The sequence below is a fragment of the Cottoperca gobio genome, chromosome 10 (assembly GCF_900634415.1).
Source record: "Cottoperca gobio chromosome 10, fCotGob3.1, whole genome shotgun sequence".
NCBI classification, from domain to species: Eukaryota; Metazoa; Chordata; class Actinopteri; order Perciformes; family Bovichtidae; genus Cottoperca; species Cottoperca gobio.
In genome coordinates, this window is record NC_041364.1 from 8449606 (window position 1) to 8464698 (window position 15093).

General features: G+C 37.8%; 1 protein-coding gene across 1 annotated transcript; it reads left to right on the forward strand.

The window, feature by feature from the left end:
* The first annotated feature begins 1775 nt into the window (after nt 1-1775).
* On the forward strand, nt 1776-14439 carry xpnpep2 (X-prolyl aminopeptidase (aminopeptidase P) 2, membrane-bound). Its single transcript, XM_029441187.1, is given in 22 exon segments — nt 1776-1909; nt 2586-2647; nt 2871-2981; nt 3091-3154; nt 3849-3953; nt 4885-4971; nt 5132-5275; nt 6114-6215; nt 7114-7195; nt 7855-8008; nt 8010-8057; nt 8767-8856; nt 9161-9270; nt 9431-9508; nt 10235-10306; nt 10400-10460; nt 10731-10800; nt 10980-11084; nt 11840-11899; nt 12029-12105; nt 12224-12313; nt 13965-14439. Coding segments are annotated over 22 exon segments (2028 nt in total). The 5' UTR covers nt 1776-1854; the 3' UTR covers nt 14166-14439.
* Nucleotides 14440-15093: the final 654 nt, after the last annotated feature.

Below are 15093 nucleotides of genomic sequence, written 5' to 3' on the forward strand. Positions count from 1 at the left end.
GGATATGAGAATCATCTAATTGAATCTGTTATACTTCTCGATTTTAATTAAGAGGGTTAGCGGAGCTCATAGCACAGGGTGAAAAAAGAGGACATTTTAAATTAAAGAGACTTTACGATTCCCTTTAATATTCATAGATGTTAAGGCCGACAGACACCTTTATAACTCACTAAGATACATTTCAATCAACCCCTAATGAAAGAAGAGGGTAATTAAAAAGGCACAGCTCTGTGATCACTATAAATTACTCATGTCTTACCACAGCACTGTAGTCTGAAGGTCTGCAAGGCTTTAAATTTATGATCAAAGCCGGTGGGTCCCAGAGCACTGTAGAGGTGTTACCTAATAAAAAAATATTCATATCAGGTAGGTGCAATGTCAGTCAATCACAAGCTGTATGTGAATGAATCTGGATTAATAAACCAGCAATAATAAGGCCGCATAGAGGTTTTGTAATTTCTGTGCACAAACTAATTGGCCCAGTGACCGTATGAGTGCCAAGTGTCCTGTCCTTTGATATAATAATGACTATATTAATAATTAAATTAGATTACAAAGTGCTTCACAGAAGGCATAAAATCAAACACCAACAATAATAAAAGCAAATGGAGAAACTTATGGGATCATCAAATACAGGCTGATACGCTATGTCTGTACGCTAAATACTGTATATAGCATAAAGACTAGAAACGGGGGAAACATTTCTCAAAGTGACAACAAGACTTCAGGAAGTCACTGTGCACGGCCAAGAAATAGTCCCACACATGACCCCCGTAAATTTGGCAATTTTTGCTTTTACACTTTTTGTACTGATTAGACAAACGGGAGCGTACAATGTGTTCAGTAGTGGGTTTGAAATGTGCAGGTGTCAAATGTTGTGACCTTTAGACAGAGCCAGGCTAGCTGTTTCCCCCTGTTTCAAGTCTTTATGCTAAGCTAAGCTCACAGGCTGCTTGCTGTACATTAATATATAATAGACAGACATGAGACCCTCTCATTTAACTCAAAAGTGATGAACCGTTTTTCCCTAAATGTCAAACTCTGTTTAAACTGAAGAAGAAATGACATCAAATGAATTCCAGTAAAATGAATGAAGATATAAAAATAAATCCCCCCTCCTCTTCCTCTCCTCCTCCTTTTCCTTTTAGCTAAGTGGCAGTATAAAATTGGCTTGAATAGAAGGATTTAAAAATACATTTTCTATGGAAGTCTCTGCAGGATTACAAGGATTTGTCTATAATATGTAGATGTACAGACACAAATACTTGTACATGCATTCATGTGCAAAATGTGAAAATCTACATCTACACACTCTCCAGTCACTTTTGCACTGCATGTAAACCGGCCTTGTCCATGTTTATGAATGCATCGCTGGCATCTCTCACATCTTATTGGTGCAAATAATTACGTTTTTATTGGATCAAAAACACGTGCAAGATGATCATGCATCTTAGGGGAAATTCCCAACCCACGTCCGCTGATTGTTGCATTATGACACAATGAAAAACCTTGAGCAACACAGCGAGATGCAGGGGGAAATAAAGGCAGGTGGGTGGTCATTGTGGCTGGACATATTGTATTTTAGGTCAGGAAGCAAAGAAATGTTTCTGAGCTCCAAGATCCACCCCCAAAGCCACAGCACATGATTCCTATCTGAGGGCCGCAGGGAGAGGAGATAGTGGCGGAGGAGGAGGAGGAGGAGGAGGAGGAGAGAGATAGGGAGAGAGAGAGGACAGTCATGCACTTACTAGCAGACACCCACATACACTTCCTCACATACGCTGCATACACATCAGAGCACCTGCTTTGTAGCCACTCTGTCTGTGGATCTGTTCGTGACAGGCTCGCAGTGCCATGATGCCTTCCTGTGGCTGGTTGCTGTTGGCTCTGCATCTGGCAGCACTAACAGGTAAAAAGTTCCTGCTTTGTCCTCACTATTCTGTCTGTGTGTGAGGGTCCAGATCTCTTTGTGAAGAGTTGTGTTGAGCTGCTGCACCGTGGTGATCAATGTTTGTATTTATTTATGACGATGACAGAAGCCGTGAAGTGGTGTAAGATGTTAAAAACAGATCACATGCATTTCAGTTTTAATTTAAATGTATCTTGCAAAGGGGGCATAAGAAATTGCCATCTGCTTTTGCAGTGTCTGTTGGTTTACTCTTTAGGATTTCTGTGCTTCAGCTTAGAAGGAGAAAACGGCTCTTTCCTTTTATTCATATTTCACATCATCTGTATACTTGGACATGATTGAACAACACTCTCTTGATTGATTGCATTGCGTTGATCTTACTGGACAAGTCGTGGTTAATATGATTGATATCATATTTTTCGTTTAGCCCAGCTGCCTTGTTTGAGCTTGTCCAATGTCCTTTACTTTGACTGACTGTGCTTTTGAATCCTGAGCTTTTAAGTTCAAAGATTGATTTGACAATCTCCATGTCTGAGAAGATTCACCACAATGTGTCACCAATAAAAAAAAAAGAGCAGCACTTTTCACTGATCTAAATATGTGCTTGCGCAGCTCAGCTGGGTCACTACTTTGTGTTACTTTCTAAGATCTTTTTTCTTTGCACTTCGCATTTTAGGAAATACTGTTGGTGCTGTTACATACGAGCGAACTGAGAGGAACTGCTCCCTGTTCCCCCCGGTAAGTGAATAGGAGAACTGTGATTAAAAGTCCTGTCATGAAACATGTTGCACACGTTTTATACAGTTACAGTTAACGATGACAGAGAGAAAGGGATGAATCAGCAGTTTTGCAGCTTTTAATTATAGACTTTTCACCCTATCACCCTCTCTCTCTCTCTCTCCACCTTTGTGTGTGTGTGTGTGTGTGTGTGTGTGTGTGTGTGTGTGTGTGTGTGTTACAGTACCTCCCCAGCACAGCAGTAAATACCACTCTCTGGCTGCAGGAGTTACGAGCGCTAATGCATCCTCTGAATATTTCTGCCTACATCATTCCCGGCACTGACGCTCACCTGGTACATCTGCTGTCCGTCATAATTAATTAATCCAGGGTTTAATGAGAGTGTGTGTGTTTGTGTTTCTTTGTGTGTGTGTGTGATATGCTAACCTCTGTTTCTCTTTCAGAGTGAGTATATCGCACCACGTGATGCCAGGATGGCCTTCGTGACCGGCTTTACAGGCTCCGCAGGTACAATCCCTTTCTACCTCTTCTTTTCTCCTCCTCCTCCTCCTCCTCCTCCTCCTCTTCATCGTCGTGCTCCTCCTCATCATGACTCAAACTCCCCACGTCTGAGTGCGGCGGTCATGCAGCTCCTCTACTTTCATCCCACATCCTCACCATACAGCCATCTCCTCATTCATTTAATGTCATCGCTTTCACTCGCTGCATCATTGCGTCTCCTCATTATTCTCGTTATCCTGCGTCGAGTAACTTCACCATTAAATCACAAGATATATATTCACGCAATAATTGAGAACAAATTAATGATCGTACATATAGCTGTTGCACGCATGAAAGAATAAGAAGACAGATGACATTTCAGTAAAGTGCTGTTTACACCAGGCAAACATGCCAGACTCCTGAAGTCTCCAGTAAGAATCCGATCAAATTTAAATTCAGGGATCTACTCAGCTGTTGCTACTTAAGTGTGTCTATCTCAAGTTTTGGCACAACGGTGGAATGATAATGTAAACCCTGATTATACATCCATCACACATCACCAGGTTTCTTTTTAACCTTCCTGTTTCTCGTCACACGCCTGCATTTTTCAAGATTAGTTGGCCCATCACAGATTGTTCCAAGTCAACTCTGACATTTAGAGTTGTTTGTAATTCACTGTCAATGCTTCCCGCTCCATAACGCAGCTGCTGTCTCTTCTCAGGCACTGCCGTAGTCACTCAGACCAAGGCCGCTCTGTGGACAGACAGCCGCTACTGGGTTCAAGCTGAGAGACAGATGGACTGCAACTGGGAGCTGGAAAAAGATGGTGGGGGGATCATATTGCGATTACTTGTTATGACAACGCAGCACGCATATCAAATATTTGTGGTTTTTGATGAACTGGTCTAAAAATATCTAAATGCTGCTCCCATTATCAAAGGATTTACACATTAAAAATAGCCCACGAACAAACTAAAAGTCACCGCATGTTTTGTCATTTTAACAATTATCACTTGTAAAGCTCAACATTTCATACAGTAGGCCAACTCTCGATTTATCTACCGCCAGTCACAACAGATATTTGGATATTATTGGAGTTATTGGCTTCACCTTTAGCCTTTTACAAATGACTAGCACTTGTTTTTGTGTGCAAGTTATCACGTTTATTTACATTTATATACATGTGTTTGTTTGTCGAATGTGTATCTTCATTTTCTTAAAGGATTAGGACTGGTGAAATTCTATATTTCTATACTACACGATTATCGTGGCCACAAGACTTCACAATAATGATATAATCGTGATATTTATAACTTTGTTTATTGAGGCAAATGAATTACACTAAACTTCCAGTGTAGGGAGTTGGAGAGAGTCTTTAATGATAACATTAAGCTTAGAAAAAGAAAGAAACAGAAATGATTTAAAAGGCACTGTGAAAAGAAAGTGTATTTTTTACTTGATATCAATAATAAAACATTTTAAATCACAGTTATTGTCAATACCAGTATATCGAGACACCCCTAATAAGTATCTGAAACATCATAATTAGATTGATAGAATCCATAATGTGTGATTTACATATTGTTATAAAGTGATTTCTGTTCATTTGATTTAATACACATCTAATTGGCAAACACCAAAGATGTTGAATATTTCTATGATGTAACTCAATATTCACCACAGGTAGGCCAACTGGTTTTATTCTGTCTCATCCTCTTAAGTCAATAATAACTTCTGTCATGTGTGATGTTCCCCAGTGTCCATCAGCAGTGTAGCAGAGTGGCTGATCTCTGAGGTCCCACCAGGCGGGGAGATCGGCTTTGATCCCTTCCTCTTCTCCCTGAGTAAGTCTGCATCCCTCCTGTCAGTCGAGGTTAACATCAATAAAGTGCTCGCCAGAGTGGATGGAGAATGATCGATGTAGCCTTCCGACGCCACACGGAGTCTTTTACTTGTCAATGATTCGGCTCAGTGTGTGTAATCATCTGCAATTTCCTCCATTAGAAACGCAGGAGGACTACAGTATCAATCTGGAGTCGAGCAATCGCAGCCTGAAGTCTGTCCCTGTTAACCTGGTCGACCAAGTGTGGAAGGAAAAGCCGCCCATCCCATCTGACAACCTCACCCGCCTGCCCGACAGAGTCATACGTGGGTTTCCTTTTATGTCTGCACACACACACACACACACACACACACACACACACACACACACACACACACACACACACACACACACACACACGCACACACACTGCAGTCTGCCTGTGTGGTGCCCTTTATCTATGTGCTGATAAATACCTGCAAACTGGACAGAAAAGCAATAAGCAGCTCGACAAACACAATCATAAACAGCCTATTCATGATTTTATGGCTGACAAATCAAACACTAACTTTGAGAGAATGGAAAAGTCTTCAGATAAGGAAGTTGCCTGGACGCCCAAGAGCCTTATTAGTCTTTACGGTCGGAGAATAGACAAATGGAGGGCATCATAAACCTAATGGTCCCTGTGTTTGTGTGCGTGCACGTGTGTTTTAAGTGAGTCTTTTATGAATGCTGTCTCATAGTTTGGGTATGAAAGCTTGCTCTCATGCAGTACTATTCCCATCTTTAGAGTTGCACTAATGATTATTTGTATACGAACAATAGGTCAAATTACTAATGTGAAAGGTGTTGCTCTCTGCAATTTCATCCAGTTTAGTGTTTTGAAATTAGAGCCTGCAACTTTACTGTTTTGCTTCACTCTCACCGCTCTCGTCAAACTAACTAATGCTTCAATAAACCCACTGTACGTTAACGCCTTTACATAAAAAGATAATACACAATAGAAGCTACGTTTAACGGAGCACCAGGTTCAAATGATTTTCTATAGATGTTCTTGACTCAGTACCGTATCTGAAATGATTTCCTGTTTAATAAGAATCATGTTGAACATACATAATAAAACTCAATGCCTGTCACAATGTCTGTAATTGAATGTATTTGCAGAAAGGTCCTGGCAGATGAAAGTGGAACATATACGGAATCAGATAAGAGAAAATCCATACGAGCCAACAGCTCTTCTGCTGTCCGCACTGGATGAAACAGCCTGTAAGTAACTAACTACTTTGCTTTCAATAAACTACATTACCGATTTAGAAAAGTACCATTGAACCACAGTCACTGAAAAACGTAGTTGATAAATGTGAATTAATTCATTTTTATTCAGTCCTGGCAGCACACAACACACATAAAAACACATTTGTTTACATAACAGATCATGTGAAACAGCTAAATGTTTCCTTCATGGCAGTTTGTAGAAGACCTTAAAGCTATTACATTTCTTTACTTTCTTTTTTGTAGACCACCCAATGGCTGCAGGGCCTTAAAGAGCTGCTTAGTTTTGCTAACGCCTCAGGCTAGCTCTGCATAGCACAAATACAACACATCTTTTAAACTGTAGCCTGAGGAGCTGCAGTCTGACGTGAAGGATTATGATAAGAATACAGTAAAAACTGCAACACAAAATATAGAGAATAGACTCTTGATGTATTCTTTTTATGAGCAAAACTCATATCACTTAAGAATATGTTAAAAAGAAAGACAAATACAAACATTACTTTTTTATTTGTAATTGCTTATCATCAACAGTAATCATGTGACTAAACTGATTTGATTTACTGTTTGCACACTGGCTGCTCAGTTTGATAAAAGAGCAGCAAGTTATTCAAAAGCATCTTTCTTGTAACACGTGTGGAGCGCTGCTGAGCTTCAGACCTCTCCTGACTTCGGATTTCAGAATTAGCGAGTTTGTTTTCAATGATAGGGACACAGAAGAAGTCACGTCCGTCAGACTCAAACACTAGATATAAACAGCGTATCTCGGCTCTGGTGGAAGAAGCAGATGATGTAAATGAATGCACAAGCTGCTGCTGACAGTCAGGGGTGGTGTGTGTGTGTGTGTGTGTGTGTGTGTGTGTGTGTGTGTGTGTGTGTGTTTGATTTCTAGGGCTGTTCAATCTGCGCGGGAACGACATCCCATACAATCCCTTCTTCTACTCCTACACATTGCTCACTATGGATGAAATCTGGTAAATCCAATTTTTCAGGGAGAACATGTGTGAACATGTGGGATTCCTTTCAAGTTTTCTTTCTGATGTCTCTGTTGTTGCGAGAGACGTTACATATACTGGTATATAAGAGCCGTAGCACCCAATAATGTAATGATTTAAAATGTAATAAAATGTCCTGATATTATAATAACATTTTTACTGATAATGTTCACACATGTAATCCATGAAAAACCTTATTATATTATTGGAAATTTATTCCGAAGATGTCTAATCTATGGTCTAATGGATGATCCTTGCTAAATGACCAATCAAATGGGCAAATTAAGTTTTAGTTTAATCAATCTTTGACCGATAACAACGTACCACCATTTTCAAACATGAAATCAGTGTCAAATCTGTGTTTTCAGTAGGTTTACACGACACTAACAGTATTATAAAATTGGTATACTTACCGACAAATCTTTTTTACATTATTATCAATCAAAAATAATTACATTATCAGTTTTGAAAAAAGGTCTAACATTATCAGAGAAAACATTATTAAAATATCAATCAGCACATTTTATTACATTTTCAGACGTTATATTACATTATCAGGAAATGATTACATTATTTTGTGCTACAAGGATATATAACATTTTTAAATGAACCTCTTTCTTATGAAATACATCTCCCAGGCTCTTTCTCCACACGGACAGAGTGACGGATGAATTGAAGGTGTACCTGAACGCCTCCTGTGCCGGGCCCCTCTGTGTGCAGCTGAAGAGCTACGACACTGTCCGAGATCATCTCAAGAAGTACGTGGCCCAGCCGGGGGTTAAAGTGTGGATCGGGCACAGAGTACACAAACTACGCACTTTATGAGCTCATTACACCAGAGGTACGCAGATATTTAATTTGATTATATGTACTGTACTGCATGAGTTCACACTTTGTTAGTGTTATATTTTCATTTAACGATAAGCTTGTTGTACATGCAGTACAATAACAGTATGTTAATCTCTTTATACTGCTGTAGTGATTCACCACTTGTTGGCTGCTGCTGGGATATTTTAGATGCTTGTTTTTACAGCAGCAGTAATCAATATTTTTACATTAAAAATTGATCAAAGGACTGTATTTAATGTTAAAGGAGTCGCTCCTGGTGAAGAACCCACAAAGATTCATCACCAGACTACATAGTCTCTCTATGGTGCGTTTCAGCAACTTTAAAGACACAGTCTTCCTGTGTTAATTCAATTAATTCACATATCTCTTGTTACATCCTAAATATGTGTCAATAACCAGCTGGCAAACAAAGTAAGCGACTAGCTGGTGAACAAAGAGGAGCATTTAGCAGCCAGATATTTCCCTCAGGAGGTGGTGGAGACAACAGAACAGAGCCTAATCCTTCCTCTGAGCGCTGCTCGTCGCGATGCGTCTATCCCATATGAAAATTACTCTCACTCTTACAAATGGGACTATTTTCAAAAGTAGAAAGGACTACTCTCCTTTCTAAAATGAGAGGACAAGGCCTCTCCAGGAACAAATAGTATTAAGGGATATATTTTGTGTATTAATTATTGCTATTGTTTTGTTGCATCATGTAGGAGAAACTAATGACGAGCACCTACTCTCCTGTGTTGACGACGAAAGCAGTGAAAGATGATACCGAGCAGCGAATCTTGAGGGATGCTCATGTACGTAATGTGCACACGGACACCCTCACCTTATACACAACCACACCTCCTCCATGTACATATGAACACAAATACTGTACTTCTATATCTGTGACTTCACTGTCAGGCTGGTGCGACAGGAATTGTTTTCATCCAGAGCTTTAACACTTGAGTGAACAGACACCCTGATCCATTTATTACCCTGTCCAAAGATGTCTGAACAGCCTTGCAACATATTCATGTGACTCGTCAGTCCGTGTGTTTCGTGTTGTTGTGATTGATGCCGAGACTCTCCTGGTCAGTGTGTCGTTGTGGCTCTGTGTAGGTGAGGGATGCAGTCGCGGTCATCCAGCTGCTGATGTGGCTGGAGAAGGCAGTGCCAGAGGGGAAAGAAACCGAGCTGACTGCTGCAGAATACGTCAATAAATGTCGCGGGTGAGTGCACACGAGATGGAGAAGAGTTCAGAGAGCAAATGAGCGCTGGAGAGCCTAGAAAACATATTATAAAGTAACATAAAAGCAGAAACTCAAACTCAGACATGTGCATTAATTTAAAAAGACACTTGAGTCTCAGCTAATATAAACATCTTTACAGCAAACAGAAAGACAGCAGAGGCCCAAGCTTTGAGACTATCTCTGCAAGCGGACCCAATGCTGCACTGGCCCATTACAGGTAAGCTTTATTCTTATCTTCTTACTGACAGTACATAACTACATCCTCGTTGCCTTTAACTTGCAACACTCTGAATTCAAAATGTTATTTAAGTAAAAGTACAGAAGTATTATCAACAACATGTACTTAATATATCAAAATATTCATTTCTGATAGATCCTGTTCAGTGAAGTGGTCCTTGTCTATCTTTGATACATTGTTTAAACTTTCAATAATGTGTTCATTATTAGTACTTATATTTGTATTGTTACTTAGAAGAAGTATTTTACTAGTAAGCATGTCATTAATAAAGTAGTCATTTCTTTATCACTTTGTATTCTACAGGGTAGATTAGTAGTATAGCACTGCATCATATCATGTAAGCATATTAAATGGCTTTTTTTATGTAAAAAGTAACCAATAACTATAAATGCCTCTGAAATGTAGTGGAGTACAAGTATAAGAATAGTAGCATGGAATGGAAATACTCAAGTTAATTGTACGTAAGTGCATTACTAAGTAAATGTACTTGTTACTTTCTACCACTGACAATCATAATTGTCCCGGTTCGACTCTGAAAGAGGATCTTTATTGATTTCTCTCTCACTCCTTGTGAGCTCTCCAACATACGTCTACTTGCTTTAGAAAATGGTCAGCAGTAATGTAGTAATTACACACTTGCATGTTCATTTAAGTGCACTACAACTACCATCAGCAGTGCTGCTTTTATTTCCTCTTTCTTTGCAGCCCTTCAGAGGAAACAAACAGGAAGCTGACAGTTGATGAGATGTACCTGGTGGACTCTGGCGGACAATATTTGTGAGTAAAAACTCCCTCTGCTCACAGACTCTCCAGTTTCACATCACAGCAGTTACATTTGAAATGAGTCATCATGTCTCTCACTACTATCAGAGACGGGACCACTGACATCACTCGGACAGTTCACTGGGGAACCCCGACAGCGATGCAAAAGGTAACACATTAGATATCATACTGAAAAGTGTTTGAAGGGATATTTACTTTTTCTCTGTCAAAACACAACATACGGCTTAAAAACAACTCTGCAATCGATCAGTGGAGTTTTTCTGTATCTGTTTCTTTATATTTATCTTTATTAACATCATTATATAAAGTAAAAACTCTGTTTTTTTACTGGACTTTTTGCTGTAGAGATCTTTGCAGTACATAATCCAAAATATTCCTTTAAAACCTTCTGTCATTAACCACCTGTCTCGCTTCCCAGGATGCCTTCACTCGAGTGCTCATGGGAAACATTGAGATATCTCGAACCATCTTCCCCTCAGGGACACGAGGTGGGAATGAAAAACATTCACACATTTTACAACCATCCTAACCTTAATTCTAGTGTCACCACTAGAGAGCCCTGTTTCTCCACTTTGTGATCAACATTTTTGAGTGGTTGAATTACATAAATGTGTCTGCAGCAGGATGTTTGATTCAAGCTCTCTGTGTGGCTTTTGTTTATCAACAGGTGTAAACATGGAGATGCTGGGGCGCCGGGCATTGTGGGAGGTTGGCCTTAACTACGGCCACGGCACAGGCCATGGTGTAGGAAACTACTTTGGAGTTCATGAGTGTATGTTCTCTTTTTATGTTCCACATGTTTTCCAAAGTTTGCAACACCAGTATGAAACTGATAAATGTATTTATTTGTAGTGTTTTCTGTCTAAATTTCAAAGAGATTCAGTTTAGTGTGATATAAAACAGAGAAGCGGTAAACCATCACGCTGGAGAAGCTGAGACCAGATAATGTTTGAAGTTTTCTCTTTAAAAATTACTCAAATGATCAATTGATTATGAAAAGGTTGCTGATTAATCGATCGATGCAGCTCTAGCTGTATTGCGTAAGCATTTTCTAAAGAATTGCCAATTCATGAAAGAACAAAATATAGAAATCAATGTCTGCACACTTGATTTCTGCTCTTAAAAACGTTATTTCACTGATAAAGGCAACAATTTGACACATAATCAAGATGAAATACATTATCAGAGCCTGAAACAATTACAAAAATCAGTCAAAGTAATCACACAAAAGATATCCAAAAATATCTTAGTATTTCTTTTTTTATATTTGTTGTAAAAGATATAGTCCTGAAAGAGAGATACAAAAGAAAAAGATAACACTATACAACATTTAAATAGACAAAACGTAATAGATCTCTATTAATGTCTTGCTTACTTGCAGGAAAATATGAATTGCAACTACAACAACGCAGCTAAAAATGAAAGTGTAAAAATGAATGTACACAAATGAAATGTGTTTAAGATTTGTTTTCAGTTCATGTGGTGTAATGTGTTTTTTAATGATGTAATATTGTGATATTTTTCCAGGGCCAGTCGGCTTTCAGAGTAACAACATTCCCTTCAGAATCGGCATGTTCACGTCTATTGGTGAGATCTTTTTAAAACAACTCTACAGTCCACACCATGTAACACAACATTATGATCATTTTAAAGCAAATGTTGCATTTCATGGCTCAAATGTTTGAATGCAGAATAACTGAGAATGATTTTCTTAAGAACCTGGATATTACAAGGAGAATGACTTTGGGATCCGGATTGAAGATGTTGTTGTGATCGTACCTGTGCATACAGAGGTAGATACAAGACATGGCTTTGTTGACAATCTAGAAACATTTCAGTGATTTCCTGATATTAATGCTTGATGTAAACAATGTAATTTGTTATTTGTGAATGTGCTTTTCTTTCCCTCAGTATGGTCATAACTACCTGACCTTTGACACTGTGTCGCTGGTCCCATACGACAGGAAGCTGATTGACACCTCGCTCCTCAGCTCTATACAGGTAAGACATTTTAGAATATTTTATTTAAGTAAAAGTAGTAACACCACAATGTAAAAATACGCTGTTACAAGTACATCCATTTTGAAATGTTACTTGAGTAAAAGTACAAAAGTACTACCATCAAAATATATTTAAAGTATAAAAGTACTCATTATGAAGAATGGCCCTTTTCAAAATAATGTACATTATATTACGATTATTTGATGCTTTAATATGTACATTACTTTATTTATTTTTTTTTCCACAATCTGTTTATATATATATATATATATATATATTCCAAATAGAATAGATAAACAAAAAAATAACATGCAATGTAACTAGCAACTAAAGGTATAAATAAATGTAGTGGAGTAAAAAGTACAATATTTCCCTCTGAGATGCAGAACATGGAAATACACAAGTAAAGTGCCTCTAAATTGTACTTACATGTAAGTACAGTACTTTGGTAAATGTCTCTTGTTATCTTCCACCACTGGGTTTGACTGCATAATCAACTGTATGTTAAGAAGTTACTGGAATTTAATTTAAAAAAGGAACTAAAAACAGAGTTTGTCCAACACAATACTGTAAATAAATGCTCAGCAACCAGCCATAACGAAAGCTTACTTCCCTAAAGATATGATCAGTTTCCTGTTTTAATTTGTTAATAAAACCTTTCAGCATAAGAGAGTGTGACATCAACCGTGTCTTTCGTTTTCCTGCTTTACTTCTGCTGGTTTCCTCTTAAAATCCCCCTTAACACTTCAGGTCGAAGCTTCTTCACAGCTCACAGATCAAAACATTCTACAAGAAAACAAAACCACGTGTGAATTCAACTTCTCTGTTTAGAAAAGAGCATTGATGTTGCTAAATATTAACTATTCAAATACAAAAGTGATTATGCATTTGTATGCATGACTTTTACCTGTAATGGAGTATTTTTACTTAAGTAAACAATATGAGTGCTTCTCCCACTACTGTCGGCATAACAAAGGTAAGTGGTCCAAGAATTGATCCCTGTGGAACGCCATATTTGTGTTGCACTTAAGTACACATTTGAGGTACTTGTACTTTACTAGAGTCTTTCCTTTTCATTATACTTCTACTTCACTACATTTCAGAGGCAAATAGTGTACTTTTTACTCCACTACATTTATCTGACAGCTTTAGTACTAGTTACTTTACAAATTAAGATTGTTGCACCTAAAACATAAGAAAACTTAAAAAAATATGGTGGTTTGTTATAAATTTAACTACGCTACAGAATATAGGCCCACAAGTACAGCTGAAATGATTAGCTGATGTATCAATTAGTTGATTGACAAAACTATTTTAATCGTTCATATACATTTAAAAAAAATGTTTCCAGCTTCTTAAATGTGAGGATTCTACTTTTAACACTTTGAGTAAATTTACCTGATCATACTTAGATATTTTACTTAACTAACTTGTAGCAGAGTATTTTTACACTGTGGTATTAGTACTTTTAAGTAAGTAAATTATCTGAATACCTCTGACCTTAGACCAGGAAGATAGTTTTATTATATATTTATATTTATGTGTGTCTGTTATCCACTCTTTACTTGATATTTGTTTCCCACATGCTAGCCATTTACATCTTTAGGCTTGTTTTATGACTTTCATTGAAAGTGGTCTTCTCTCGCTTCAGCTTCAGTGGCTAAACAAATACTACGAGACAATCCGGAAGCTGGTGGGTCCTGAGCTGGACAAACAGGGACTACATGAGGAGAAGGACTGGATGCTCAAACACACAGAGTCCTTCATGAAATCTGGATCTTCTGCGTCTGTCTGTTCCTCCTCGATGACCCTCTTCGCTCTAGCTGTCGCTCTCCTCCACAACATCATCTGAGCATCTTCTTAGACATTCACAGCAGACTTGCTCACTAATGTTACTCTTATGCAGGCTCTTTTGAGCAGCTATACCAGGTCGAGAGATGCACTGCAATTATGCTTTTTTTTTTTAATTGAAAGATATATTTGTTTGATAATTGAATTGCATGTGTAGATGGCTGATATTGTGGTGTTTAAAAGTTTAAAATAATCTTTTGTGTGATTTTTGGACATTTGTATGACCAATTTATATAATTTCTATTTTTTATTAAAGTAACACTCTTTAAAAGAAAGGTGCGGACACGAGTCATGAATCGGATAACTTTTAACTTGACAAAATCAGAAAGACTTGAAACTCGGCTTTGACTTTAGATGTCAGCTGGTGAATGAATGAATGAATGGATTATTTCTTGTAAACATAGTTATGTTTAAATTCAATGTTTTCTCACAACCAAGAACTGAAAGACAAGGAAGATACAGTATTTTTATATATCTCTATTTATTTGCGTGTTGTCCATTGTTGACAATTTCATAAATTCATCCAATTTATCTGGAATATTAAACCCTAGATACTTAATTTTTACATGCCAACAATGTAGAATATATATCTTTAGTCTCATTTATGACTTTTAGTGAGTGGTCTTAACACGAACATAATGGGGACCCACTTCTAAAAGGTAGTCCTACTACTGCACTTAAATTCAACTTTAAGTACATGGGTACATTTTCTACCACACTAGTTTTCTACACTACAACATTTTAGAGGGAAATATTGTTATTTTACTTTTACTGGTCCATATTTTATATTTAAAACATGGATCAGTTTATAAAACATGATGTATGTTTTCATAGATGAATTTAACCAACGGTATAAAGCAGTTAACATTAGCTCCATGTTGACAAACATAAACACCAAAATGCCCAAAGATTTAAAAAAATATATATGT